The sequence below is a fragment of the Engystomops pustulosus genome, chromosome 1 (assembly GCF_040894005.1).
Source record: "Engystomops pustulosus chromosome 1, aEngPut4.maternal, whole genome shotgun sequence".
NCBI classification, from domain to species: Eukaryota; Metazoa; Chordata; class Amphibia; order Anura; family Leptodactylidae; genus Engystomops; species Engystomops pustulosus.
Genome location: NC_092411.1, coordinates 78,238,747 through 78,266,584, shown reverse-complemented (window position 1 = coordinate 78,266,584; position 27,838 = coordinate 78,238,747). Strand labels below are relative to the sequence as shown.

Sequence of the window (27,838 nt, the reverse complement as noted above, 5' to 3'; positions counted from 1 at the left end):
TATTACATTTGTTTTTGAAAATAATCACTTAACCTTTTTATTGCCATGACAATTTTTTTCACGAATGGCTAATACAATTCCAAAACAGATTTTATTTCTAAGTAAAGGACATTATATGGACAAATGATTATATATTTTTGAAGAATACATGCCATTGAATTAGTGAAGTCCTGGGAACTTTCATGCATTTTTGCATCAACGATTAACATTTATAAATGTCACTTTTATCTACACAGACATTACATGTTCATTGTAATCCAGATTCTGATCATGCCCCTCATTCATAAAAAAGAGCATGGATCAGATGTGTAACTGCTCATCATAGAGAAAAGACTCTCCCTCTCGAAAACTTTGTCATTGTGCAGGTACCGCAGCCATCCATAATGTTAATACAAGCGGTCTGTACTATGTTCTTTTCACCCTCCGTCATCCTGACAGGGGCTCTTTAAAGGAGTTTGCCCATGAAAGAAAGTTCTCAAATTTTAATTACCTAGTGATGTTTACACAATAAATATGATTTTGAATCCCCATACTTTAACATTTTACTCTGTTTTATTGCTGTTTTAGCTCCTGTAACTCTGTGACATTCAGTGTAAAATTCCCTAAACAGACAGACTCTTCATGATTCCTCTGTTATATCAGATGCTGTGTGGTTACAATGTGCTTAGATTATCAGGGTACAGGGTTTATCTAAGCTTTTATTTGGCTTCTGAAGATTCTTCTAATATCCGACACATAGAAAACTAGAGGTAAGAGATGATGAGATGGATATAAACCACAATGACATATAACAGCCGAGTTTTGCAGCACAAAAAATGTGCTGAAAAACCTCGCCTCGGCTTATACACGAGTCAATAAAGAAATAAACTTGCATAACCCCCCCCCCCCCCCTCTTCCGGCGCGGCTCTCTATCCTTGGCGTGGCTCATCTTTGATCTTCTCTATTCTGTATTAGCCGGCAGAGACGCATACATGCAATCTGCCGGAGCGCACTATGATGCAGTGGTGTCACTGCTGATGACGTCATAGTGTGCGGCGGCCAGCAGATTGCGTGGATGGGTCTCTGCCTGCTGTTACAGCAAAGAGAAGAAAGAAAAGGCATCGGGGAGCTGGGCCAGGTATCGGGACCACCCACAGGTGAGTATGTAAGTTTTTTTGTTTTTTTTTTGTGCTTGGCAAACTACAGGCTGGCTGACTGTATACTACATGGGGCTGGCTGGCTGGCTGACTGTATACTACATGGGGCTGGCTGGCTGGCTGACTGTATACTACATGGGGCTGGCTGGCTGGCTGACTGTATACTACATGGGGCTGGCTGGCTGGCTGACTGTATACTACATGGGGCTGGCTGGCTGACTGTATACTACATGGGGCTGGCTGGCTGACTGTATACTACATGGGGCTGGCTGGCTGGCTGTATACTACATGGGGCTGGCTGGCTGTATACTACATGGGGCTGGCTGTATACTACATGGGGCTGGCTGGCTGGCTGTATACTACATGGGGCTGGCTGGCTGGCTGTATACTACATGGGGCTGGCTGGCTGTATACTACATGGGGCTGGCTGGCTGGCTGTATACTACATGGGGCTGGCTGTATACTACATGGGGCTGGCTGGCTGTATACTACATGGGGCTGGCTGGCTGTATACTACATGGGGCTGGCTGGCTGTATACTACATGGGGCTGGCTGTATACTACATGGGGCTGGCTGGCTGTATACTACATGGGGCTGGCTGTATACTACATGGGGCTGGCTGGCTGTATACTACATGGGGGCAGGCTGGTTATATACTACATGGGGGCAGGCTGGCTATATACTGGGAGGCTGTGACCAATGCATTTCCAACCCTCGGCTTATACTCAAGTCAATAGGTTATCCCAGTTTTTGGTGGTAAAATTAGGGGTCTCTGCTTATACTCGGGTCAGCTTATACTCAAGTATATACGGTAATACACACACAGTGTCATTGTGTTTTATATTGTGTTACACACATATATACCCAAGCATAAGCGACCTGGGTATAGGCTGAGACCCCTAATTTTACCACTAAAAACTGGGAAAACATATTGACTCGAGTATAAGCCGAGGGTGGGAAATGCCTTGATCACAGACCCCCAGTATATAGCCGGCCTGCCCCCCTGTAGTACACAGGCCAGGCCGGCCTGCCCCCCTGTAGTACACAGGCCAGCCCGGCCTGCCCCCCTGTAGTACACAGGCCAGCCCGGCCTGCCCCCCTGTAGTACACAGGCCAGCCCGGCCTGCCCCCCTGTAGTACACAGGCCAGCCCGGCCTGCCCCCCTGTAGTACACAGGCCAGCCCGGCCTGCCCCCCTGTAGTACACAGGCCAGCCCGGCCAAAAAAAAAAACCTATACACTCATCCTCCGGCGGCTCCGATGCGCAGCGCTGCTCCCCCCCCCCCCCCCATGTCAGCGTGGGTCCTTTTCTGTCTTCCGCGCCTGTCTTCGGTAACATCCTGCAGGACGCGGCCACGCTCTTCCCGCCCGGCAGGCGCATAGTATGACGCGCCCGCTGCTGACGTCATACTATGCGCCGGCTTTGAGGAAACATGGCCCCGCCCTGCAGGATGTTACAGAAGTTGGAAGACAGAAGAGGACCCGCGCTGACATCGGGGGAGCCGCGCTGCGCATTGGGGCCGCCAGAGGATGTGTATAAGTGTTTTTTTTGTTTTGTTTTTGTTTTTTGTTTTTACAGCTGGGCTGGCTGTATTAACTCGTGTATAATCCGAGTTGAGGATTTTCAGCACATTTTTTGTGTTGAAAAACTCTGCTTAAACGCGTATATACAGTATGTGTGTAAAATATCGAGATATGTTTATTTGGCATAAAGCTATTGTTTGCAAAGATTTTTTTTACTGACAGATTACCATATAAGCTTCTGCTGGATATATAATCCTTTATTTTTACATAGGTCAGCAGACCAACTGCAAAATTATTTAACTTTCTGGCATTCCCTAATTTGTGCCCTCATTAAACTGTAATAATCTCCCAGTTAACTTCATTAAACTCTTATATAATAGCTTATCGCATTTGCTGCTAGGTAATATTCATTAGTTAATTCGGTATCGAAAAATGTTTATCTCTGTGTGTAAGTAAATTTTTTGTTTCTTTTTATTTAAAGAAAAAATTAACTTCTCTGCAGTGTAATAAACCTCCCCAAAATTCAATTTGTCTCTTTTATCATACAGGGATATTTTATCCGTTGCTGAAAAAATATTGATCAATTACATTTACATACTACAGCTACAAATATAATAACAATAAGTTTTAAACCGGTCAAATAAATTCTCTCTAAGTCCTCCGATAGTTTCTCTGACAGCTATGTCTTCCAACTCCATAATACACTTGATTGCTTGTCTGAAAATTCATGTACATTTTAAAGGGGTAGTCTGAGTAGTCAAGTTTTTTTTTTTTCTTGTTTTTTTTTAAATGCAGCAGCCCTTTTTTTTTTTTTTTTTTTTTAGTCTCAGACAACCCCTTTAAAATGTACATGTATTTTAAAGACAAACAATCAATTGTATTATGGAGTTGAACGACATAGCTGTCAGAGAAACTAAAATAAATAGGGTTGCTGCTTTAAAAAAAAACAAAAAACCTTAACTATTACTTACCTCGACTGGTGCTCTGTGTGTCCCATGCCACGGTCCACCCGGAAGCTGGTCCGAGCAGAGCTTCCTTGCACCATAAATGAACAGGGGCACGGAAATAGAGCATCAGGAGCGCCGGATGAGGTAAGTACTAGTTAAGTTTTTTTTATACAGTCCACCCCCGGCCACCTTGTTTATTTTAGTTCGGGCAACCCCTTTAAATAAGGGAAAATGTAATGTGTGTAGAAATAAAAAATTGGGTAAAATGTAAGACTGGTTTCCTGGATCTACCAAGTGGCTCTGGACTCTTGTTAGATACAGACCCCAAGTCCACCAGGTGGGTTATGTTTAGACCAGGACTACCTTGCAGATCTGTCCGGAGATAGTTGAAAAATGCCTGCTCCCCGCCTCGACATGCCCAAGTTCGCGTGCAGGACCTAAAAGTACAGAACTGGCAGGGATGGGGAGATTTCCATTCTAATATTATGATGTTTTACATTTACATTATCACATTTCTCTTGCATAGAAACAGGTGAGAGAAGGTAAGCTTACAGGTACTGTAAAAAAATTATTCTATATTTTGTATTCTGACAGCAGAATTTGATAGATGTATAGATGCTGAGTTGTGATCTATAGAGTTAACAAAAAATGTTTAACAAAAAAATGTGGTCCTGGCGTTTGTGGGATAAGGAGTTAAGAGCTTGATGTTAAGTAGGACTTGAGTTATTAACTGGGAGTCCTGTCAAGATTTACTTTACTTAACTCCTTTCCGACATTTTACGCGCATTAAACCTTACACGACGCGGTCACGCATGGAAAGAATTTCTACATTATATCTGGCACCAGGGGGGGGGGGGTCCGTAGCTGGGGTCTGCCAGTGCCCCAAGGCTGCATGAAGTCTAGCGGGAGCCGGCTGTAACACCCTGAGCATGTGCAGCATTGTGAATAAGAGCTTGAACAAGCATGCGGAGCATCACTTATTTAAGCCAACCTGTAAAAGAAAAAAAGTTGAAAACACTTAATAAAAACACTTTTTAATAAACAAAATTAAAGTAAAAGTCCCCTAAACAACAACATTCCCTATAAATATCTAATAATAAGAAAAAACACAGAATGACCCAAAAAATCCCACATATTTGGTTTTGCTGTGTCCGTAACAAACTGTACAATAAATCAGAAACCTTTTTGGACCCACTTGGTGAGTGTTGCTAAAACAAAATACAAAGAACTTACCGAAAATTTACATTTTTCATAAAATCCCTTCACAAAAATGTTCTAAAAAGTGATCAAAAGAAGTTGTGGGCCAAAATGGTGCCACTGAAAAGGACAACTGAACATGTAAAAAATAAGTCCTAAACCAGCTGTCAACCCTAAAAATATTAAAGTTATGTCTCCTAAAAGATGGTGATACGAAAATAAATAAGATTTAGTTTTTCTTCAGTAAAAATATATAAAACCTGTATAAATGAGGTATAACCGTAATGGTAGTGATCTATAGAATAAAGATAATTAGTTTTTTTCTTTTCCTCCATACATTCAAGAGTTAATAAAATCTCAACAATAAGCTAATGACCTACTAAAATGTTTGTAAAGTACATCTAATCTCGCAGAAAATAAGCCCTTATATGTCCAAATTGCCCAAAAAAAATTAAGATTCTATAGCCATTAACCCCTTACCGACGCGCGCCATAGTAGTACAACGTGCGTCGGGTCCCAGTGCATGGATAGGGCTCCCGGGCTGGACTCTCTCTAACCAGACACATTATGATCCATCTAGTTCTGTGGGGTGACAATGTGGTTACATTATATATGCTTTTTCATCTGGCTTCTGACATTGTACTGACACATAGAAAGAGAGATGAGACAGATCAGAGATGCATTAGATTACACAAAGGCTGGCAGATTTTTACACTGTTACACTGTGAGCCCTGCTACATCTCACAGATAATTCCCTGCCTCCCCCTTCCCCTGGATCACTTATCTCCTTGTAGTTTGCAGCTCCTCTCTCTTCACGATGTGCTGACTGGAAGTGATTAGTGTGAGCTCCGTGCAGGGGGCTCACACTTCAGGCACAGAGCAGAGAGAGACAGAAATCTCAGCGCGGCTGTCACACACAAATCCAAGATGGCAGCCCGACCCTTAAGTCAGAAGTTACCGTTTTGTGTATGGGGCAACTGATAGAGACAGGTTGGAGTTATATCTGTGAAATGCTGTATTTTTGTTAATAACAGTGAATTAGAGCAGTGGTCCACAAACTACGGCCGTTTTCATCCGGCCCCCGCCACATCCAGCTCTCGTGCCGCGGCAGTCGGGCAGGAAGCTCCTGCCCGTCACTGAATAGTGCTTGATGCGGTCGATGTGGCCGCTCGAGCACTATTATTACAGGTGGAGCAATGTGCCCGGAAGACAACCCCGCAGCAAATACATAAATACATGGGGGCATCATACAAGATAATGGTGGAGGGGGCATCATACAAAAAAATTAATGATGGAGGGGGCATTATAGAAAATAATTAATGATGGAGGGGGCATCATAGAAAATAATTAATGATGGAGGGGGCATCATAGAAAATAATCAATGATGGAGGGGGCATCATAGAAAATAATCAATGATGGAGGGGGCATCATAGAAAATAATCAATGATGGAGGGGGCATTATACAAAATAATTAATGATGGAGGGGGCATTATACATCGGGGACATCGGTAAGTCGCGCCGACATCGGAGGGTGAGTATTTAAGTTTATTTTTTTTTAAGCGGGTAATTTTTTTTTGTTAGACTCGTGTATAAGCCGAGGGGACTTTTTTCACCACATTTTTTGTGCTGAAAAACTCGGCTTATACACGAGTATATACGGTAATGGTTGAGGGGGCATCATACAAAATAATTAATGATGGAGGGGGCATCATACAAAATAATTAATGATGGAGGGGGCATCATAGAAAATAATCAATGATGGAGGGGGCATCATAGAAAATAATTAATGATGGAGGGGGCATCAGAAAATAATTAATGATGGAGGGGGCATCATACAAAATAATTAATGATGGAGGGGGCATCATAGAAAATAATCAATGATGGAGGGGGCATCATAGAAAATAATTAATGATGGAGGGGGCATCAGAAAATAATTAATGATGGAGGGGGCATCATACAAAATAATTAATGGTGGACGGGGCATCAGAAAATAATTAAGGATGGGCATCAGAAAATAATTAATGATGGAGGGGGCATCATAGAAAATAATTAATGATGGAGGGGGCATCATAGAAAATAATTAATGATGGAGGGGGCATCATAGAAAATAATTAATGATGGAGGGGGCATCATAGAAAATAATTAATGATGGAGGGGGCATCATAGAAAATAATTAATGATGGAGGGGGCATCATAGAAAATAATTAATGATGGAGGGGGCATCAGAAAATAATTAATGATGGAGGGGGCATCAGAAAATAATTAATGATGGAGGGGGCATCCTAGAAAATAATTAATGATGGAGGGGGCATCAGAAAATAATTAATGATGGAGGGGGCATCAGAAAATAATTAATGATGGAGGGGGCATCAGAAAATAATTAATGATGGAGGGGGCATCAGAAAATAATTAATGATGGAGGGGGCATCAGAAAATAATTAATGATGGAGGGGGCATCAGAAAATAATTAATGATGGAGGGGGCATCAGAAAATAATTAATGATGGAGGGGGCATCATAGAAAATAATTAATGATGGAGGGGGCATCAGAAAATAATTAATGATGGAGGGGGCATCATACAAAATAATTAATGGTGGACGGGGCATCAGAAAATAATTAAGGATGGGCATCAGAAAATAATTAATGATGGAGGGGGCATCATAAAAAATAATTAATGATGGAGGGGGCATCATAGAAAATAATTAATGATGGAAGGGCAGCGTATGAAATAATTATGAGGGGCAGCCTAGTAATTAATGGGGGGGGGAGCATTATTCAATAACTAATGGAGAGGGGTCCCCGTATATTTCAAAATTAATTGACCCAATTAATTAATTGATTGGGCCAATATATAAAATAGTTCACGAGGGGTGCAGTATATTAAATAATTAATTGAGGGGGGCCCAGTGTATTATGGATGCGGTCACATGTACCGCTATTTATTTTTAAACTTTAGTCCGGCCCTCCGATGGGCTGAGAGGGACAGTGAACGGCCCCCAATGTAAAAAGTTTGGGGACCCCTGAATTACCCCTGAGTACATATAAGCTTGTCTTTGTGGGAATACCCTTTTTAATTCAGTCTGGTTTTAGGGTAGCTTCTTAGTCTGTCCCCAGAATGCTCAGAAAATATAAAATACAGATTTGGTCAAAGCTCACCAATTCAGTCTGTCATTTCAGCAATCTCCAATCAGATCTCTGCTTTGTTTTATTATCCAACACTCCCATTACCCCCAACAGATCTCGGCATAAAGGGATTGTCCACTTTTAGCAAACTGATATTCGCATGATGAAAAGTTTTATGTAGTTTTCCGATATACTCTCTGTATCAATTCCTCACGTTTTGGAACTCTGCTCACGGACAGTAAACAGGAAGCTTAACCCCTTCCCGACATTTGACATAATAGTACTGCATGGCGGGAGGTGCGTTCCCGCAAAATGCAGTACTATTACGTCAAACTTCTGGCCAAGGCTCCTGAACGGAGCCGGGGCCAGAAGCTGTGGGTGTCTGCTATATATTATAGCCGACACCTGCCTCTAACACCCGCGATCAGAGACCGCGGCGTGTTAGGGGCATTTAAAGTGAATCGGAATACCCCCCTCTCCCCCCGCGGTGCTTACCGGGGGTGTCCGCTGCTTCGATTGCAGCCCCTGGACTGCGCGATACTCCTCTGTGAGTCGGATCCATGCCTTCTGGCAGGACCCAATTGTAACACACTGAGCATGCGCATCTGTTTTACACTGTGTAATGTGAAGAAGAGCTTGAACAAGCGATCAGTGGATAGCTTGTTCAAGCTAACCTGTAAAAGTAAATTTAAAAAGTTAAAAACATTAAAAACATTTTTTAATAAAAAGAATTAATTAAATAAAGTTAAAGTCCCCTAAACACAAATATTCCCTATACACATGCAATAAAGTGAAAAAAAAAACACAAAATAGCCAAAAACCCCCACATATTTGGTATCGCCGCGTCCGTAACAATCCGTACAATATTTAAGAAATATAATTGGACCCGCTCGGTGAACGCCGTAAAAACAAAACCCAAAAAACACTGCAAAAATGTAAATTTTTCATAAAATCTCTACACAAAAATGTTCTAAAAAGTGATCAAAAAAGTTATGTGCGCCAAAATGGTGCCACTGAAAAGAACAACTCAACACATAAAAAATAAGCACTAAACTAGCTCTGTCAACCAAAAAATATTAAAGTTACGTCTTCAAAAAGATGGCGATGCAAAAACAAATGAGATTTCCTCTATATTAGTTTTTATCTAGTAAAATTCTAAAAATAGAACGGTGTACGACCCCCAAAAAATACGAAAAGAAAGTAAACCAAAATTCACCCATAGTATAAGTAAGGTGCCCAGAATTACATAAGACTTAACTTTTAATTAATATACAATAAAAAGCCACAACTGTGTCTGCGGCTAGAGAAAAAAAACATAAACATAAAACAGACCTAGTGAAAAAACACATCAAATTGGACACAAATGTGTCCTATCAGTCAGTATGATGCAAGTCTATGAGCATACATGGGTAACAATAAGCCAACCAACAACCTTGGGTATATGCTTGGGACAGTAGGGAAGGGGGTATAAACAGGTTAGATCTCACCAGTCTTCATCCAGGAATGTCAGGATTGCGGGATGTCCGATCCAGTTGGAGCCTAGTTATCCCTATTCACTCTGACTCCTGGACCCCTTCAATTGCTCCCAGCCCTTACAAGGGCGGTCCCGTGTCTGCCCCTGCAAAGGCTATTATGCCCTAGAGCTCAGACAAGTATAAACGTGAAATCCCTACGCCTTTCGTGCTAGGGTTAAATTGCACTCATCAGGGGATATAGACAATAGATAAGTAAAGTACTGATAGGCTTACTTCTCCTGAGTGGGCTATGTGTACTGGCCCTAACTACAGGCTGGCATCGGGCAGTGGCTCGTCCAGCATAGGCAAGCGTTCACCTAATCACTAGGTATACAGAACGGCGTCGACCGTACATTCAAGAGTTAATAAAATCTCATCAATAAGCTAATGACCCACTAAAATGAATTATTTGTAAAGTGCATCTCGTGTCGCAAAAAATAAGCCCCTTATACACTCACCGGCCACTTTATTAGGTACACCTGTCCAACTGCTCGTTAACACTTAATTTCTAATCAGCCAATCACATGGCGGCAACTCAGTGCATTTAGGCATGTAGACATGGTCAAGACAATCTCCTGCAGTTCAAACCGAGCATCAGTATGGGGAAGAAAGGTGATTTGAGTGCCTTTGAACGCGGCATGGTTGTTGGTGCCAGAAGGGCTGGTCTGAGTATTTCAGAAACTGATCTACTGGGATTTTCATGCACAACCATCTCTAGGGTTTACAGAGAATGGTCCGAAAAGGAAAAAACATCCAGTGAGCGGCAGTTCTATGGGCGGAAATGCCTTGTTGATGCCAGAGGTCAGAGGAGTATGGGCAGACTGGTTCGAGCTGATAGAAAGGCAACAGTGACTGAAATCGCCACCCGTTGCAATCAAGGTAGGCAGAAGAGCATCTCTGAACGCACAGTACATCGAACTTTGAGGCAGATGGGCTACAGCAGCAAAAGACCACACCGGGTGCCACTCCCTTCAGCTAAGAACAGGAAACTGAGGCTACAATTTGCACAAGCTCATCAGAATTGGACAGTAGAAGATTGGAAAAACGTTGCCTGGTCTGATGAGTCTCGATTTCTGCTGCGACATTCGGATGGTAGGGTCAGAATTTGGCGTCAACAACATGAAAGCATGGATCCATCCTGCCTTGTATCAACGGATCAGGCTGGTGGTGGTGGTGTCATGGTGAGAGGAATATTTTCTTCGCACTCTTTGGGCCCCTTGGTACCAATTGAGCATCGTTGCAACGCCACAGCCTACCTGAGTATTGTTGCTGACCATGTCCATCCCTTTATGACCACAATGTACCCAACATCTGATGGCTACTTTCAGCAGGATAATGCGCCATGTCATAAAGTTGGAATCATCTCCGACTGGTTTCTTGACAATGAGTTCACTGTACTCAAATGGCCTCCACAGTCACCAGATCTCAATCCAATAGAGCATCTTTGGGATGTGGTGGAACGGGAGATTCGCATCATGGATGTGCAGCCGACAAATCTGCGGCAACTGTGTGATGCCATCATGTCAATATGGACCAAAATCTCTGAGGAATGCTTCCAGCACCTTGTTGAATCTATGCCACGAAGAATTGAGGCAGTTCTGAAGGCAAAAGGGGGTCCAACCCGTTACTAGCATGGTGTACCTAATAAAGCGTATAGCAGGATTTTGCGTTTTTTATGAAAATGTGAAAAATCGCACCTAACTTTCAAAGCCCCATAACATCTTACAAAAATAAGAGTGTGCATAAAAAAACATGTCTACATAAAGTAGACATTCGGTGAATGTTCGTTATTAAGTATTTTTGCGGTTATGACTATGTATGGAAAAAGTAGAACATTTTTGAAGTTCGAAAATCAAGAATTTTTCCAAATTTTCACAAAATATCTGATTTTCTCATAAATAAATGCAAAACATACCACCAAAACTTTTTATCTAACATGAAGTACAATGTGTCACGAGAAAACAATTTTAAAATCACTTGGATATGTTACAGCGTTCCGAATTTATAACCATTTATAGTGACACAGGGCAGATTTAAAAAATGGGCCGTGTCAGGAAGGTGAAAAGTGGCTTTGGCATTAAGGGGTTAAGTTGCGCCAAACAAAGCAATCTAATTGTCTTCTCTGATTTTGGACGATCAGGCCACCCTCTGGCTCCTGATGGAAGTACTGCCCTGATGGAGTGAGTATAGAAATGCTGTAACATCATCTCATGTCACTAGTGGATGCAGCCATGGTGTTTGCTAGGTTGTCATCTTGTTTTTATCTAGTCTGTGAAGTAAATAAGATATCTGCTACTTGGAGAAGCGTTACGAAGTGTCATACTCTATTCATAAACTTAATGGCAAGCGTGAAACTTGTAAGACCTAGTTGGAACTTTATGACCTATAGATAATGACCTGCAAAAAATATTCAAAACATCCTTAACATTTTTAAACATTTTTAAATTTTAAAACAATTTTTAATTTTCTTGTGAAACTTTCGCCTGCTCATTCTCTCCATTGTACCAGCCTGCACTTTTACAGAGGAATAAGCCATGATAACGATTCTATTAAAGGGAAAGCTGTGGCTGGCTCTGATTTATTGTGAGTGACAGCTCTGCACATACATGGGAGCTGTGGGGTGGCAGTAAAGTTACCAGGAGCTACTACTCAAAGCATCTAGGACGGCAGGGAAAACAACTATGGAAAAGCAGTGACTGCAGCAAGACTGCAATGGATGCTGTAAAGATGGTTAAAGGAAACCTACTACCACCGATTTACCTATTATTACCTATCGGGTGGTAGGTGCCTCCTATTAGACTTGAGGGCTAATCCTCACGTCCCCGCAATCTTCTTAAAACTTTTATTGGGCTAATATGCACATTTTCAAAAGAGGCCACTGGGGCGTGGAGTAGCCAGAGCTGAGGCTACATGGCGCAACTACTCCACGCCCCAGTAGCCTCTTGCGTTGCGCCTACCCAGACATCTTCAGCGCCCAGCAGCTCCTGGTAGCACTCGTCTGCGAACCTCTGTTCAAAGGACTATCCTCACGTCTAATAGAGGCACCTACCACCCAATCTACCTTAATAGGTAGATCCGTGGTGGTAGCTTTCCTTTATAGCTTCAGCTACATATGGAAATGGCTAAGCCTAACTATCCTGGCCCTGGTATTACAGCAGACTTTTGAGCTCCCTATTTTGTGCATAATATAAGTCTTTTATTTTAACTTTACTCCAATCAAGTGAATATGAGCTTCAATGCAAAGACAAATCCCCTTAAAGCACACAGAGTTAAAATGCTATTTAGTATATGGCTGTTTTTTTGCTTATGTGAAGGGTTAATCTACATATTAAATATAGTAAATCCCTTGTTACAATCTAGTCTAGCTCTCTCCAGACACTAGGGTAGGGTTATAGCTTGCCTAATGATGCAACATTGGCTGTGGAGCCATTGAAAATACATTCAATTCAAGTGCAAAATGTTGTACCTGAGGAAAAGAAGATTCAAGACCAATATAGATTTTCCTGTGATTGCTTCGCTTTCCATCACGGATGTCTCCTGTTGCTACAATTCACGGCCAAATCAGAGGGGTTTTTTCTTTTACTGGCTGCTTTTTGAGATATGTCCCATGCTGATCCATTACACGTTGTCATTCCTTTCTGTTACACTTCAAAGCACTGACTGACATTTAATGGTTAACTGTGGCTCTCCATAGACAGTCAAGTGCATTGTGTATGCAGCTCTAGTCCTGTTATATTTGAGGTGACAGGCTTGAGCTTACAGTGCTGTAACATGACGCAGGGAAATTTCTGATAGCATTTATAGTACTCATGAAGGTAATCTGAAATTGCAGTGAAGAAATCTAAGCCCCAGTAAGTAGTAATCAAATCAAATATTTGATTTTCTAATTTTCACTGCACCTACATAAAATGTCTACGTTGGCACTGACTGAAAAGGGTTGGGTTTTGGAAATGTCTGCCTCCCTGAATTTAAGTGCAACAGTTGCCAGATAAATCTGTTGCACTAACATCCGAGCAAACAACCGTGCAGGGCAAGGCTGGGATCACTCCTCCTTTATGTATACGCTAAGCATATACGTCAGGAAAGCGCCTGATGCCTATGTTTAGGGTATACATTGACAAATGGCAGACAGAGGCATGGTTGTTGTCTGCGTCTGGCCACTATACCTCCCATATGCCAAAAAAGCAGAATGGAAAGACGTAGCAAGCTACATCCTTTCATCCTGCAGCCTCCGATTGAACGCGGAGGTAATGGACGGCTATGGAGAGCGGATGCACACACCCCCGACGAGCTCATGTGTCGCTCTGCAGGCTAAAGGACCCGGTGATGTCACTGTCCATATTAGGTGATTTGACACACATTTAGGGGGAGGGGTCGCCCTGGGCGTCATATCTCACCTTATAGGCATACCTTCGCGAGTATTACAAATGCTATCAGACATTTCCCTGCGTCATGTTATAGCACTGTGAACTCAAGCTGTCCCCTCCAATATAACAGGACTAGAGCTGCATATAGAATGTACCTGACTGTTTTTGCAGAACCTCAGTTAACCATTAAATGTCAGCCCATGTACTTCTACTGTCTGACCAGACTGTATGAGCTGCAGAACTCATAGCAGGTCCTATTTCCTCCTGAGTTTACAGTTTGGTTAGTTTTCTCTTGTCAAATCTGTATTAGCGGACCTTATACGCTAATGACGTCTGAGGCCCATTATTTGCAGCCTGTAATGTGTAAGGTGATGCATAAGGCCTAAGGCCCAATGGGATGCCGATTGCTGGAACTATGCAGGGAATTTATCATACGCCCACGCTCAGGTCCACTTGGCTTGGAGCTGGTGTAGCCACACAAAAAAAAAAAATCATAATTTCTTGCAGTACGCCAGAAACTAGCATAGAAGTACAGATAAATTTCCCCCTATGTTTCTTGGGGGCCAGTTGGAAACATTAAGTGCTGTATTCAGTGAGCCCTGTAGACACTACATGGAATATCAGGTTGTAGACCTTTCATACTGAAATCCCTTTTCTTGATGTTTTCCACCCTTAAGTGAACATAACTCTGCTGACCTTTTACCGTCTACACAGCAGAGATAAGTGTATGCAGCAAAAACAGGCAATGTACTCATGTGTGCTTTTGGACCTACGGTAAACCTGCAATATTTCAGGTATCATAAAAATGTAATTCTAATGAAACATCCCCTTTAATACTCAATTGAACTTGAAAACATTGTGTCATGGGTGCCCCTGCGACAGGGTCACAGGCACACCCGTGTACCTCCGTGTGGCCCTCTGCGCCACTCACCGCGCCGGGTTCCAGCGGCGGCTCATCGCACGTGTCCCTGCTCTGTAAAATTTAAAGGGCCGGCGCGTCGATAATTGGTGGTGGTCAGCCGCCTTCTCTGATAAATTCTCAGCCCCTTCCAGTGTTCCATGCTGGATCTTTGTGCCTCATAGCCTTAGAGAAAGTTTGTCCGATGCCCTGTGGGATTATCCTGATTTTCCCGTTGTGACCTTCATTCCGTTCCTGACTTCGCTCCTGTGCTGCCTGTCCTGACCTTCTGCTACGTCTCCGACTCTGATCCTGTGCTGCCTGTCTTTACCTCCTGCCTGTCCCCGACTACGAGTTTGCCTTACGATTCTGTACTTCGGGTTGGCTGCCACCGCGGACAAAGTCGCACCTGTGGAACAATTTGGTGGTACCACGCCGCAACAAGTCCAACCTGCTTTGCAGCGAGCTCTGGTGAAAACCTGGCACCACTTAGACTTCGGTCCCAGGTGTCTGCTTACGTCATTGTCCACCTTGGTACAGAGGATCCACTGATCCTGACACGTTGAGCATAAAATCGACCACTTTGGACACATCCTTAAATCATTTGGTATGCCAGTGAACAGCGATTCTGTCAATAAGATAATGTTGCATTCTTGGGAAAACCTGTTTAATGATTTTGTCACCCTCTGTTGGCTGTTTTGCCATAATACAGACTGAGCTTTGGTGGTTGCATGGCATTTAATGGAGACCTAAATTTAGAGCATATTTATTGTTCTGCAAAGTGTGAAATTTATTGTATCCAGCCTGCACTGCATCGCAGCAGAGTATATTTCACTTACTTATATGCTTTTTTTTAAGTGATGTTACAGTAAAAATCCAGATAATACCATTAGAATTTCGTATTGAAACCATGGCTACATAATAAAAGGTTAATGGAAGCTTCACTTTAGTTAGGCATTTGTTCATGTGCTATTTTAATTTTATGTTCCTCTTCATATCTCCCACAGGACTGTATGGCCTGAGCTGTGGCCTGCTAGATACTCCTTGGAAGAAACTCCAACATGGGAAGAATCTTTTTGCTGACATCATCAAAAAGAGCCAGGACATTGCCAGAGAAGACCTTGTACAGGAGCTCATTAAAGTGATGAATAATGAAGAACCGTAAGAACAAAACGACCTACATTTTCCTATGAAAGTGCCACAACAGCAGTTCTTTCCCTTAGTCCCTAGAAGGCCAACCTTTCCTATAAGTAATAGTGTAACTAGATCATGCCAGAGAGAAATGCAATCCGCAGCTATAACTTCCATTTACAGGTTTCTTTCCATAGTTCATAGGGTCCTGCAGGATGAAACGAGGGCTGTTTAGAGATGCAGATGTAGTAAAGATGTCACCTATTAGCAGAGGTGCAGTGCTGTGCTCATTAAATGTTGTGCAAGTATGTAAATTCTTTAAACTATTTATACATAATGACCCTGAGTCTATCCTTATCCAGAAATTTCTTGTGTTACATAAAAACATAGGGCAAAGTTTATCATACATCGTTGCCAAAACGTTCGCAGGTTTTTAGAAAGTGCACCAGCCGACTCTCTGCACATGGTGTGGAGGTTGTGTAGCCTCAAAAATAATTGCAATTTCTTTCTGTTCACAAGAAATTTCTATTTATTTGTGTTTCAATAATAATCATCTTTATATAGCGTAGCACTTTACAAATCATAGGGTACAAATATAGTATTACATTATAGAGTATATACAGTCATGGAACAATATAAGTGAGGGCCCTGCTCACAAGGGTCTTGCAGTCTATCAGGATGAAGGGGGTGACACAAGAGTTAATGGTCCAGTTATTTTTTATAAGGGAATAGTAGAAAATAGTTTATTAAATAAAAATCTGGCTTCAACCAGCCATCAGGCACCATCTTATATACCTGGAGCCTGGAGCTTTGTACATATATGGCGTTTGCTGGATGACAGATGGGAGGAGGACACAGGACAAGTTAGTAAAGAGACAGATGACATTTCATGCAGTAAGCGAATGTTATAGGCTTGCCTAAAGATATGGGTTTTAAGAGCATGTTTGAAGCTTTGGAGGGTGGGTATTAGTCTGAGAGTTCAAATTTAAGAGATTGAATATGCAGTGCAAAGGAGAGGTCAGAGTCCAGCACAATGCCAAGCAGCGGGCCTGCTACCTTTTGTGTTAAAGCGATCCCACAGAACGAGATTGAGAGGTCAGGGTTGTGTTGATTAGTAGATGGTGGAAAGACAAGAAGTCCAGTCTTAGAAAGATTACATTTCAAGAGGAGAGAGGACATGATGTCAGAGACAGCAGAGAGACAATCACTAGTGTTCTAGAGTAAGATAGGGGTGATGTTATATGCAGAAGTCTATAGCTGGGTATCAACAGGATAGAGCCAAAAACAGGCATATATGCCCCCCCCCCCCACCCCATATTCTCTATTCTGTCACCTGAATCCAGTATGTCTTATCTTCTTCATGTAAAATTATATTTACTGGATCAGATTTTTTTTTCCTTGTTTCTTTTACTTTTTAATTTATCTAAAATCATGTCTAGCAATAAATTGGCCCAAGAATGCTCATCCTGTTCCATGTTTTATAGTAAACCTGTAGGGGGTTGTTTCCCCACGTAACAAAGGATCTTATAGTTACCCAAGTTACAATGAAATAAAATAAAGTAGAAAAAGTGGAACTTTTTATTACAAAAGGCATTTCTCTACATTACAGTAACATGCCACCGGATTAACCTTAGTAGGAAGATCCATGATGATAGGTTTCCTTTAGAATTGAAAAACTCTGGCACATATATGTCTTATTATGTTGTGTACTTTGAGCTCCCTCTAGTGCTGTGCCCTAATAAGGAATCCACATTTTATTTTAGTTTGTTATTTCATTTGTTGGTCTTTGAGGTTCTGGGTGTAATATGTCTGTATTTAGAGGGAATTATCACTTTGAACTGTTTCTCAAGAATGTAAACATGTCTCCTAGGCAATTACCAGACACTGCCATAGAAGAACAGGGAAAGGACTTTGTTCGGCCAATCCTAAGCAGCTATTCAGCAGTTTGTGTTCGTTGTCCAGGATATGGCACAAGGTATGTGTAATGTTCTGTCAAAACTTAAGGTGTTAAGAAAATGTTTTTTTTTTAATTAGCCCTAAGGACACTCTATAAAATGGCCGTTAGGATAGAGCACATTGGGGTAATTTTAATTTTCAAATTGGTTCTTTTTTTTTGGATAAAAAAATAATATATAATAATATTATAATATGAATTCGACTCCAAATATGTACATGTTTTCTTTTTCTTTTACTATTTTAGCATTAAATAAAATTGTATGTATATACAGCATTATATTTTTTTATATAATAATATATACACAAATGTGCTGAAAAAACCTAACTTATACTCTAGTCTATTAAAAAAAAAAAACAAAAAAAAAAAACTGTGTACTCACATATCCGACCCCCCCGGCAGGTCCTACCTGCCTTATACTGGGTGCAGGCTCTGACCAATGCATTTCCTACCCTAGGCTTATACTCTACTCAATAGGTTTCCCCGTTTTTTTGTGTTAAAATGAGGTGCCTCTGCTTATAATCGGGTCGGCTTATACTCAGGTATATATACAGTATTTATTCTCCAATCAAAAGAGCATTATTATGACTTATTTGCTGTGAGATAACATTTTAATCAGTATTCTATTAGGGCACATCTGTCCTTTTTTTATTTGTATTTTTTTGGTGAGGTAAGCAATAAAGATGATTTTTAAAAAAAATTTTTTGTAGAATTTGGATTTTTTTTTTTATGTTCTATTACAATAATGTTGAAAATCACAGTGGTGCTCATTTACAAAGGGTTGCATGCTCTCTTTGGTCGGACTGTTTGCCTTTTTGGGGGGATTGCACGGCTTGGACAAGTATTTAACAGGTATCTGTGCTGGGATTGTATCGCACACAACAGTTTTTTGCCGCAGCTGCGCTGCTTCCGTGCAACACAAATTGGGGGGTGTTCCTTAGGACAGTCCGACTGATTCGGACTGCGCGTGGGATTTAACTTTCAAATTGTGTCGCAAGTAGAGATGAGCGAACATACTCGTCCGAGCTTGATGCTCGATCGAGCATTAGCGTACTCGTAACTGCTCGTTGCTCGGACGAGTATTTCGCCTGCTCGAGAAAATGGCAGCTCCCGCCGTTTTGCTTTATGGCGGCCAGAAACAGAGCCAATCACAAGCCAGGAGACTCTGCACTCCACCCAGCATGACGTGGTACCCTTACACGTAGATAGCAGTGGTTGGCTGGCCAGATCAGGTGACCCTGGGATAGACTAGCCGCTGCCCGCGCTGCTCGGATCATTCTCTGTCTGGATGCCGCTAGGGTGAGAGCTGCTGCTGGTCAGGGAAAGCGTTAGGGTGTTCTATTAGCTTACTGTTAGGCAGGAGTGATTCTACAACAACCCAACAGGCTACAATAACGTTATACTTTTTTTTTTTATTTGCTTGTGGCTGGGCTTGCTGGCACTAGTAGTGCAGCTAGTACCATATTGTGAGGAATTGGCAGGGGGACTTGCTACCGTTGTGTTTTGCGCTTAGTGACGCACATATCTATCGCAAAGACCGAAGTGGGAAAATTTATTAGGGGTTTGATTTCAATTAGGCACAGTCTGCCAGTTTCTTTTTATTTTACGTTTATTTTTTTAATAACTCAGTGTCATCTCATCTTGCATAGTAGTGTGCTTTCATACTTGGCTAGAAAATAGCCATAGGAGAATCCAAACGTCTTACTTACGCCTACAGTAGCGTTATATATATTTGATTTCTGGTTGATCTGCTGGTGGCTGTAGTTGCTGCAGTGCATCTTCTAGCAAATTGTGAGCAATTTGTAGTGAGACTTGCGACCACTGTGTTTTGCGCTTAGTGACGCACATATCCATCGCAAAGACCGAAGTGGGAAAATTTATTAGGGCCCAGGGTTGTATTTCAATTAGGCACAGTCTGCCATTTCCTTTTTTATTTTACGTTTATTTTTTTCATAACTCAGCGTCATCTCATCTGGCATAGTAGTGTGCTTTAATACTTGGCTAGAAAATAGCCATAGGAGAATCCAAACGTCTTACTTACACCTACAGTAGCGTTAAATATATTTGATTTCTGGTTGATCTGCTGGTGGCTGTAGTTGCTGCAGTGCATCTACTAGCAAATTGTGAGCAATTTGTAGTGAGACTTGCGACCACTGTGTTTTGCGCTTAGTGACGCACATATCCATCGCAAAGACCGAAGTGGGAAAATTTATTAGGGCCCAGGGTTGTATTTCAATTAGGCACAGTCTGCCATTTCCTTTTTTATTTTACGTTTATTTTTTTCATAACTCAGCGTCATCTCATCTGGCATAGTAGTGTGCTTTAATACTTGGCTAGAAAATAGCCATAGGAGAATCCAAACGTCTTACTTACGCCTACAGTAGCGTTATATATATTTGATTTCTGGTTGATCTGCTGGTGGCTGTAGTTGCTGCAGTGCATCTACTAGCAAATTGTGAGCAATTTGTAGTGAGACTTGCGACCACTGTGTTTTGCGCTTAGTGACGCACATATCCATCGCAAAGACCGAAGTGGGAAAATTTATTAGGGCCCAGGGTTGTATTTCAATTAGGCACAGTCTGCCATTTCCTTTTTTATTTTACGTTTACTTTTTTCATAACTCAGCGTCATCTCATCTGGCATAGCAGTGTGCTTTAATACTTGGCTAGAAAATAGCCATAGCAATAGGATAGCATCGTTTGGTTTTAAAAACTAAAAAACACAAAAAAAAAAAAAAAAAACACAAAAAAAAGTTAAAAAAAAAATACAAGTTATAACTCTCATTTTAAAAATGTTTAACCCGAGGGCTAGGGGTAGAGGACGAGGGCGGGGACGTGGGCGTCCAACTACTGCAGGGGTCAGAGGCCGTGGTCCTGGGCGGGGTGAGACACCACCTGCTTATGAGGGAGCAGGGGAACGCCGCAGAGCTACGCTCCCTAGGTTCATGTCTGAAGTTACTGGGACTCGTGGTAGAGCACTGTTGAGGCCAGAACAGTGCGAACAGGTGATGTCGTGGATTGCCGACAATGCTTCGAGCAATTTGTCCACCAGTCAGTCTTCCACGCAGTCCACCCATGTCACCGAAATCGGCACTCCTCCAGCTCCTGCACCTCGGCCTCCTCCCCCCCAGTCTGCCCCCTCCCAGCAAAATTTGCCATTTGAACCGGCATACTCTGAGGAACTGTTTTCTGGACCCTTCCCACAGTCACAAACCACTTGTCCGGTTGCTGATGAGCAATTTTCCGATGCCCAGGTTTTCCACCAGTCGCAGTCTGTGGGTGATGATGACCTCGTTGACGTACTGGAAGAAGTGTGTAAAGAGGTGTCCGACGATGAGGAGACACGGTTGTCAGACAGTGGGGAAGTTGTTGTCAGGGCAGGAAGTCCGAGGGGGGAGCAGACTGAGGGATCGGAGGATGATGAGGTGACAGACCCAAGTTGGGTTGAGAGGCCGGGTGAACACAGTGCTTCTGAGACGGAGGAGAGTCCTCGACCAGAACAGGTTGGAAGAGGCAGTGGTGGGGCCAGACGGAGAGGCAGGGCCAGAGCTGGTGCATCAGCGCCAAATGTGTCAACTAGTGAAGCTCCCGTGGCGAGGGCTCCTGCGGCGAGGGCTAGATTTTCAGAAGTCTGGAGGTTCTTTAAGGAAACACCGGATGACCGACGGACTGTGGTGTGCCACATTTGCCAAACCAGGATCAGCAGGGGTTCCACCACTAATAGCTTAACTACCACCAGTATGCGCAGGCATATGAATGCTAAACACCCCACTCAGTGGCAACAAGCGCGTTCACCTCCGGCCGTGCACACCACTGCTCCTTCCCCTGTGTCAGCTGATAGTCAGCCCCCTGCCCAGGACCCTGCCACAAAAACCCCATCGTCGCCTCCACGATCCTCCACAGCATCCACCAGCGTTCAGCTCTCCATACCCCAGACGCTGGAGCGGAAACGCAAATATAGTGCAACCCACCCGCACGCCCAAGCCCTTAATGTGCACATCTCCAGATTGCTAAGCCTGGAGATGCTGCCCTATAGGCTAGTAGAGACCAAGGCCTTTCGCAGCCTCATGGCGGCAGCCGCCCCTCTGTATTCGGTCCCCAGCCGCCACTACTTTTCCCGATGTGCCGTCCCAGCCCTGCACCAGCACGTGTCAGACAACATAATCCGTGCCCTGACCAACGCCGTTTCTGACAAGGTCCACCTGACCACGGACACGTGGACGAGTGCTGCCGGGCAGGGCCACTATATATCGCTGACGGCACATTGGGTTAACTTGGTGGAGGCTGGGACCGAGTCTGACCCTGCGGCTGGTCATATACTGCCGACGCCGAGGATTGCGGGGCCTACCTCGGTCCAGGTGTTTCAGGCCTACTATGCCTCCTCCTCCTCCCACCCCTCCTCCTCCTCCGAACGACCATCCGTGGGCATGGCGCCATCAGTCGGTAGCTCTAGGCACAGCAGCAGTGCCGTCGCTAAGCGACAGCAGGCGGTGCTCAAACTGCTGAGCCTAGGCGATAAAAGGCACACCGCCCAAGAACTATTACAGGGCATCACGGCGCAGACTGATCTGTGGCTGGCACCGCTGAACCTGAAGCCAGGCATGGTTGTGTGTGACAACGGGCGTAACCTGGTGGCGGCTCTGCAACTCGGCAGACTGACACATGTGCCATGCCTGGCCCATGTGTTAAATCTGATAGTTCAGCGTTTCCTCAAGACATACCCCAATCTGTCTGATTTGCTCACGAAGGTGCGCCGCATCTGTGCGCATTTCAGGAAGTCCAGCACAGATGCTGCCACTCTCAGGGCAGCGCAGCGCCGCCTCCAACTGCCCGCTCACCGACTGTTGTGCGACGTGCCCACGAGGTGGAATTCAACACTGACCATGTTTACCAGAGTTTACCAGCAGCGCCGAGCGATTGTAGACTCCCAGATGTCAACTTCCACCAGAACTGGTAGTCAGGTCAGTCAGCTTCCTCAAGTCTACAATGAGGAGTGGACGTGGATGTCTGATATCTGTCAGGTGCTGAGTAACTTTGAGGAGTCAACACAGATGGTCAGTGGCGATGCCGCCATCATCAGCCTCACCATCCCGCTGCTTGGCCTGTTGAAAAACTCTCTGGTCAGCATGAAGTCGGAAGCTTTGCGCTCCTCACAAGAGACGGGGGAAGAAGATTCCCTTGTTGATAGCCAAAGCACCCTTAGGTCTGTTTCTCAGCGCATATCGGAGGAGGTGAAGGAGGATGAGGAGGAAGAGGAGGAGAATGTTGGCGAGACACAACAGGGGACCATTGTTGAGTCCTTCACTGTTGAGCGTGTATGGGCAGAAGAAGAGGAGTTGGAGGAGGAGGAAATGGACAGTCAGGCCAGTGAGGGGAGTGAATTCTTACGCGTTGGTACTCTGGCGCATATGGCAGATTTCATGCTAGGCTGCCTATCCCGTGACCCTCGCGTTCAAAGAATTTATTCCAGCACCGATTACTGGGTGTTCACTCTCCTGGACCCACGGTACAAGCAAAATCTTTCCACTCTCATCCCTGGAGAGGAAAGGAGTGTGAGAATGCATGAATACCAGCAGGCCCTGGTGCACAAGCTGAAACAGTATTTCCCTTCTGACAGCGCTAGCGGCAGAGTGCGTAGTTCTGCGGGACAAGTAGCGAGGGAGAGTAGGCGAGCAGGCAGCTTGTCCAGCACTGGCAAGGGTACGCTTTACAAGGCTTTTGCCAGCTTTATGTCACCCCAGCAAGACACTGTCACCTGTCCCCAGTCTCGGCAGAGTAGGGCTGATCTTTACAGAAAGATGGTGAGGGAGTACGTAGCTGACCATACCATCGTCCTAAATGATCACACAACTCCCTACAACTACTGGGTTTCAAAGCTGGACATGTGGCACGAACTGGCGCTGTACGCCTTGGAGGTTCTTGCCTGCCCTGCCGCTAGCGTCTTGTCCGAGCGGGTTTTCAGTGCAGCTGGTGGCATCATCACCGATAAGCGTACACGCCTGTCGACTGACAGCGCTGACAGGCTGACGCTTATCAAGATGAATAAAGCCTGGATTTCTCCTAATTTCCAATCTCCAGCAGGTGAAGGAAGCTCAACCTGAATAATTTATCCACTCCTCCTCCTCCTCCTCATTTTCCTCCTTCTCCTGCTATTTGTACAGTAAAGCAGAGGAAACTGGCTATTTTTTGACAGGGCCCACTGGCTCTAGCTATAGTACTTTATGCATTTAATTTTTCTGGAGGGCCACCGACCCGGTCCTCTGTTTTAAACAATTTTTGGGAGTGCCACATACAGGCACTCAATCTATTCCATTTTTCTGGAGCTCCACCTACCTGCTCCTCTGGTTTGAAAACTTTTTTGGACTGCCACATACAGGCACTCAATCTATTCCATTTTTCTGGAGGGCCACCTACCTGCTCCTCTGGTTTGAAAACTTTTTTGGACTGCCACATACAGGCACTATCCAAATTGAATTGTCTCCATAGCAGCCTCCACACGTTGTCTCCATTGCTACCTCCAAAAGTCGTCCATATAGCTGCCTCCATACATCGTCCCTTTATCAAACGAGGTTTGTCAGGCCGAAATTTGGGTTGTTTTCATGGATTCCACATCAAAGTTGTTAACTTTGTCACCACCCTGCTGTGTTATCCACAAAATACACTGGCAAACTTTTACCATTTACGGATATTATTTCAGCGCTTCTTGCGCATCTGTTTACATTCCCCTCACCCGCCATATCCTAAACTTATAAGAACGCTACTACACTTGATCTTATACAAAAGGTTCTTAGAAGTGCTGTTTGGGGAGTAGCCTAGAGACAGGGGCTTGGATTGGCGAAAGCTCGCCTGGCAGCGGAGCGCCAGCTCCATGCCAAGAACCAACTAACATAGTTTTAACTGCAGCACCTTTAATCTACTACTAGTTCACTGCCTCCATACATGCCCGCCTTATCAAACGTGCTGTGTCAGGCAGAATTTTGGGTTGTTTTCATGGCTTCCACAACAAACTTGTTAACTTTGTCGCCACCCTGCTGTGTAATCCACAAAATATCCTGGCAAACTTTTATCATGTACCGATATTATTTGAGCCCTTCTTGCTCACCTCCTTTGGTTCCTCTCTGCTACCCATTGGTTTGAAGCATGAGTCCATTTAGGGTATGTCGCCATGCCACTCTCTAGCCTTCCGCTGCTGCCGCTGCCTCTGCATGCCGTCCCCTATAGTGTCAGGGTCAATTATTGGATGTTTTAGATGCTATCTAGCTTCATTCTGTCACTCTGTCATGGCCATGCTGTTGCCCATAATTTTGGCATAATGGTGCATTTAAGCAGCCTCAGAGGCATCCATGCATGCTGCCCCTGCTGTTTCCTGTCCATTTCCGTGGTGTTTCCATCCTTTTCTGAGGTTTCCAGGTGTTTGGCCAAGCTTCCCTGTGCAGAGCCTTGGTCCCCTTGAAAAATGCTCGAGTCTCCCATTGACTTCAATGGGGCTCGTTACTCGAAACGAGCACTCGAGCATCGGGAAAAGTTCGTCTCGAATAACGAGTACCCGAGCATTTTAGTGCTCGCTCATCTCTAGTCGCAAGTCCTAACATGCACCACTAAAAAGATGCTGGACCTGAGCGGGGAAGCGACACATGCAGGATATCGGGCACACGATCTTAGTGAATTGCGGCACAGTCCATTATCGTCGGACATCGCACTTTCAGAGAAACTCCAGCGGATGAGTGAGTAAATGTGCCACAGTACATTCTTAGGTTGCTGTAGATGTGCCAATACCTGATTTGTGTGATACTTGTTTTCCATAGTTTGCAGACATGGCTTTTGAAACCCATGGGAACGTTTGCAACCCGTACCACCACGGTACAGTACCAGTTGCATATGGTCATTTTCATGACCGTGTTTGTGTGAAAGCGGTCTTACTCTGTAACTACATTAATATTTATATTAATGTACTGTATATTATAGGTAAATGCTGGGAATATGTTGTTTGAATATTCTGTTGTCGATTTTATTAATGTAAATAAACATCATTGTAATTATAATGTACATTTTACCGTCTTCCCCAATCAAAATGGTTGGAAGATGGAAGGAATTGGGGGCAATTTTGTCTGAATTTCACCAAGGTCTTTCTTTTTTTTTTTGTAGGACCAACACCATAGTGCTTATTGATGGAGAAGGACAGGTGACCTTCACAGAACGCACAATGCTAAATAGTGACATCACTCAGTGGAAAACTAGCACTTATGAGTTTAAGCTACAGTAGCTACAGAGAAGCCTGTCTACCAAGGATACATATACATATCACTCATGCTGAACTTCTGGTGCCTGAAATATGGGTAAACATATTAAGTTATCAAAATAACTATATAAACCAGCACAAAAAAGACAGAGAACCAAAATAATTCCAGCGGTGCAGATGATAGCACAACCACCACAATAGAAAAATATATTTTGTCTCTAAAAGAGTTTTAACGTCTTATTTATACGGCAAGCACATCAATAATGCATCAGGTGCTGTAAAAAAAAACGAATGGGTAGGAAATGCGTGAACATTATGTTTGGTTTTTCAATATTGTATGTGTAAACTGAAGGGCAGCAATCTGTAATTTGTAGAATCTAGTTTTGCTTTAAGAAATTAGCATCAATAAATGAAATGTCTAATGTGAACACATCATCATAGTTAGATTTGTAATGTGACAAGAAAGCCCTAATGTCCTCTCAGTTATCTCCGTTTATTTTCTTACTGCTGCCTCATGGTTTGATTTAAATAACTGATTTTGAGGCACGTTATTAACGAATTCTATCTATAGCTGTCAGGGGAGCTTCTTCCTCCTAAAAGTATGTCAGGTTTTTACAAAATTTAGTTTTGCCATTAGTGAAGGGGTATAATTACCCAAAGAAAAAAATACCCAAATTATCAGAATCATTAAGGTGCTAGATTGAAATTTCCAAACTCTTGTAAACGGGTGCGGTCATCTCGGTGCAGTCATTTCTATGGAACCGCAAGCAATCGGTAACCAGAAGCCAGTGTCTTGCATTGGTAACCAGAGCCCGGTGTTTTGCATTAAAACAATCTCATGTGTTTCCATAGAAATGCGTATGCGATGTGGCCGAGGCCCTGTTGCAAACGCAGCGCTAGCGGTACCATACCCTCAAGCAAGTTTATTTTATTTTTGCATCATCATGTACCCCTATTCATTTTATTACACACAAGTTTTCTAAAATGTTTTTACTTTGCTTGGTTTTGAATGAAAGAAGTTGGCATATTTATCTTTGCTATTAAGAACTGATGTTAGTTTTGTATTTATTCACATTTAATATTTAAATATTAAGAACATCTTTACCATTAAATATCTGATGTGAGGAGATAAGCCTTTGTCTTTGTTATGTTTCCTAGCAGTGGATTATTATTTATTTCGCCTGTATTACACCTCATACTCAAAGGTATATGCTTGTGTAAAGCATTTCTCATCTTATTTTTGATAACATGAAGTGAATATATTTAGGTGTGCGGCATTTTGAGGTTTGTTGCTTGTTTTTTTTTGTTTTTTTTTTATGTTCCTATAAAAATGATATAAATTATATTCTGTGTTTGTTTTTGAAACTGCATTGCAAATTTGAAGGTTAATACACTTCAATATAATCAGCCAAAACAAAGTGCCAGTTATTTCTAGATTAATATTTTACAGGGTCAAATCTTTGGGGTCGTTTACCTCCGTCATCTAGAACATCACCATCCCCCAATAGAGATTCACTTGAGGGTGTAGCATGGGAAGGGGGGGGGGAAACACCCACAAACACATATTCACCATTTAAAGGGAACCTGTCACCGCTGTTTGACATAAAAATGAGCATTAGACGGGTTCCCATAGAGCTTTATGGCCTAATGGCACTTTTTTTTTTTTTTTTTAACTAACTTGATCAATGGTCACTAGTGGAGAAAATGAACTTTGATTCTCTGCCTGATAACCAGTGTATACTCAATCTTGAGTCTAGCAGCAGCCTCCTCAGGATGTCAACAGTTCCTCCTCTTTCCCCTCCTCTTTCCC

At 43.2% G+C, this 27,838-nt stretch overlaps 1 protein-coding gene across 3 annotated transcripts in view; it reads left to right on the top strand.

Annotated features, from left to right (window-relative positions):
- Positions 1-27,160, top strand: part of TANGO2 (transport and golgi organization 2 homolog) — a 137,809-nt gene extending 110,649 nt beyond the window's left edge. For all 3 annotated transcript variants that reach the window (XM_072144470.1, XM_072144468.1, XM_072144469.1), the window contains 3 exons: positions 15,713-15,866; positions 17,707-17,811; positions 25,935-27,160. In XM_072144470.1, the coding sequence (XP_072000571.1) occupies positions 15,713-15,866; positions 17,707-17,811; positions 25,935-26,052 (377 nt within the window). In that variant the 3' untranslated portion in view covers positions 26,053-27,160. The remainder of the gene's footprint in view (positions 1-15,712; positions 15,867-17,706; positions 17,812-25,934) is intronic.
- The last annotated feature ends 678 nt before the right edge of the window (positions 27,161-27,838 follow it).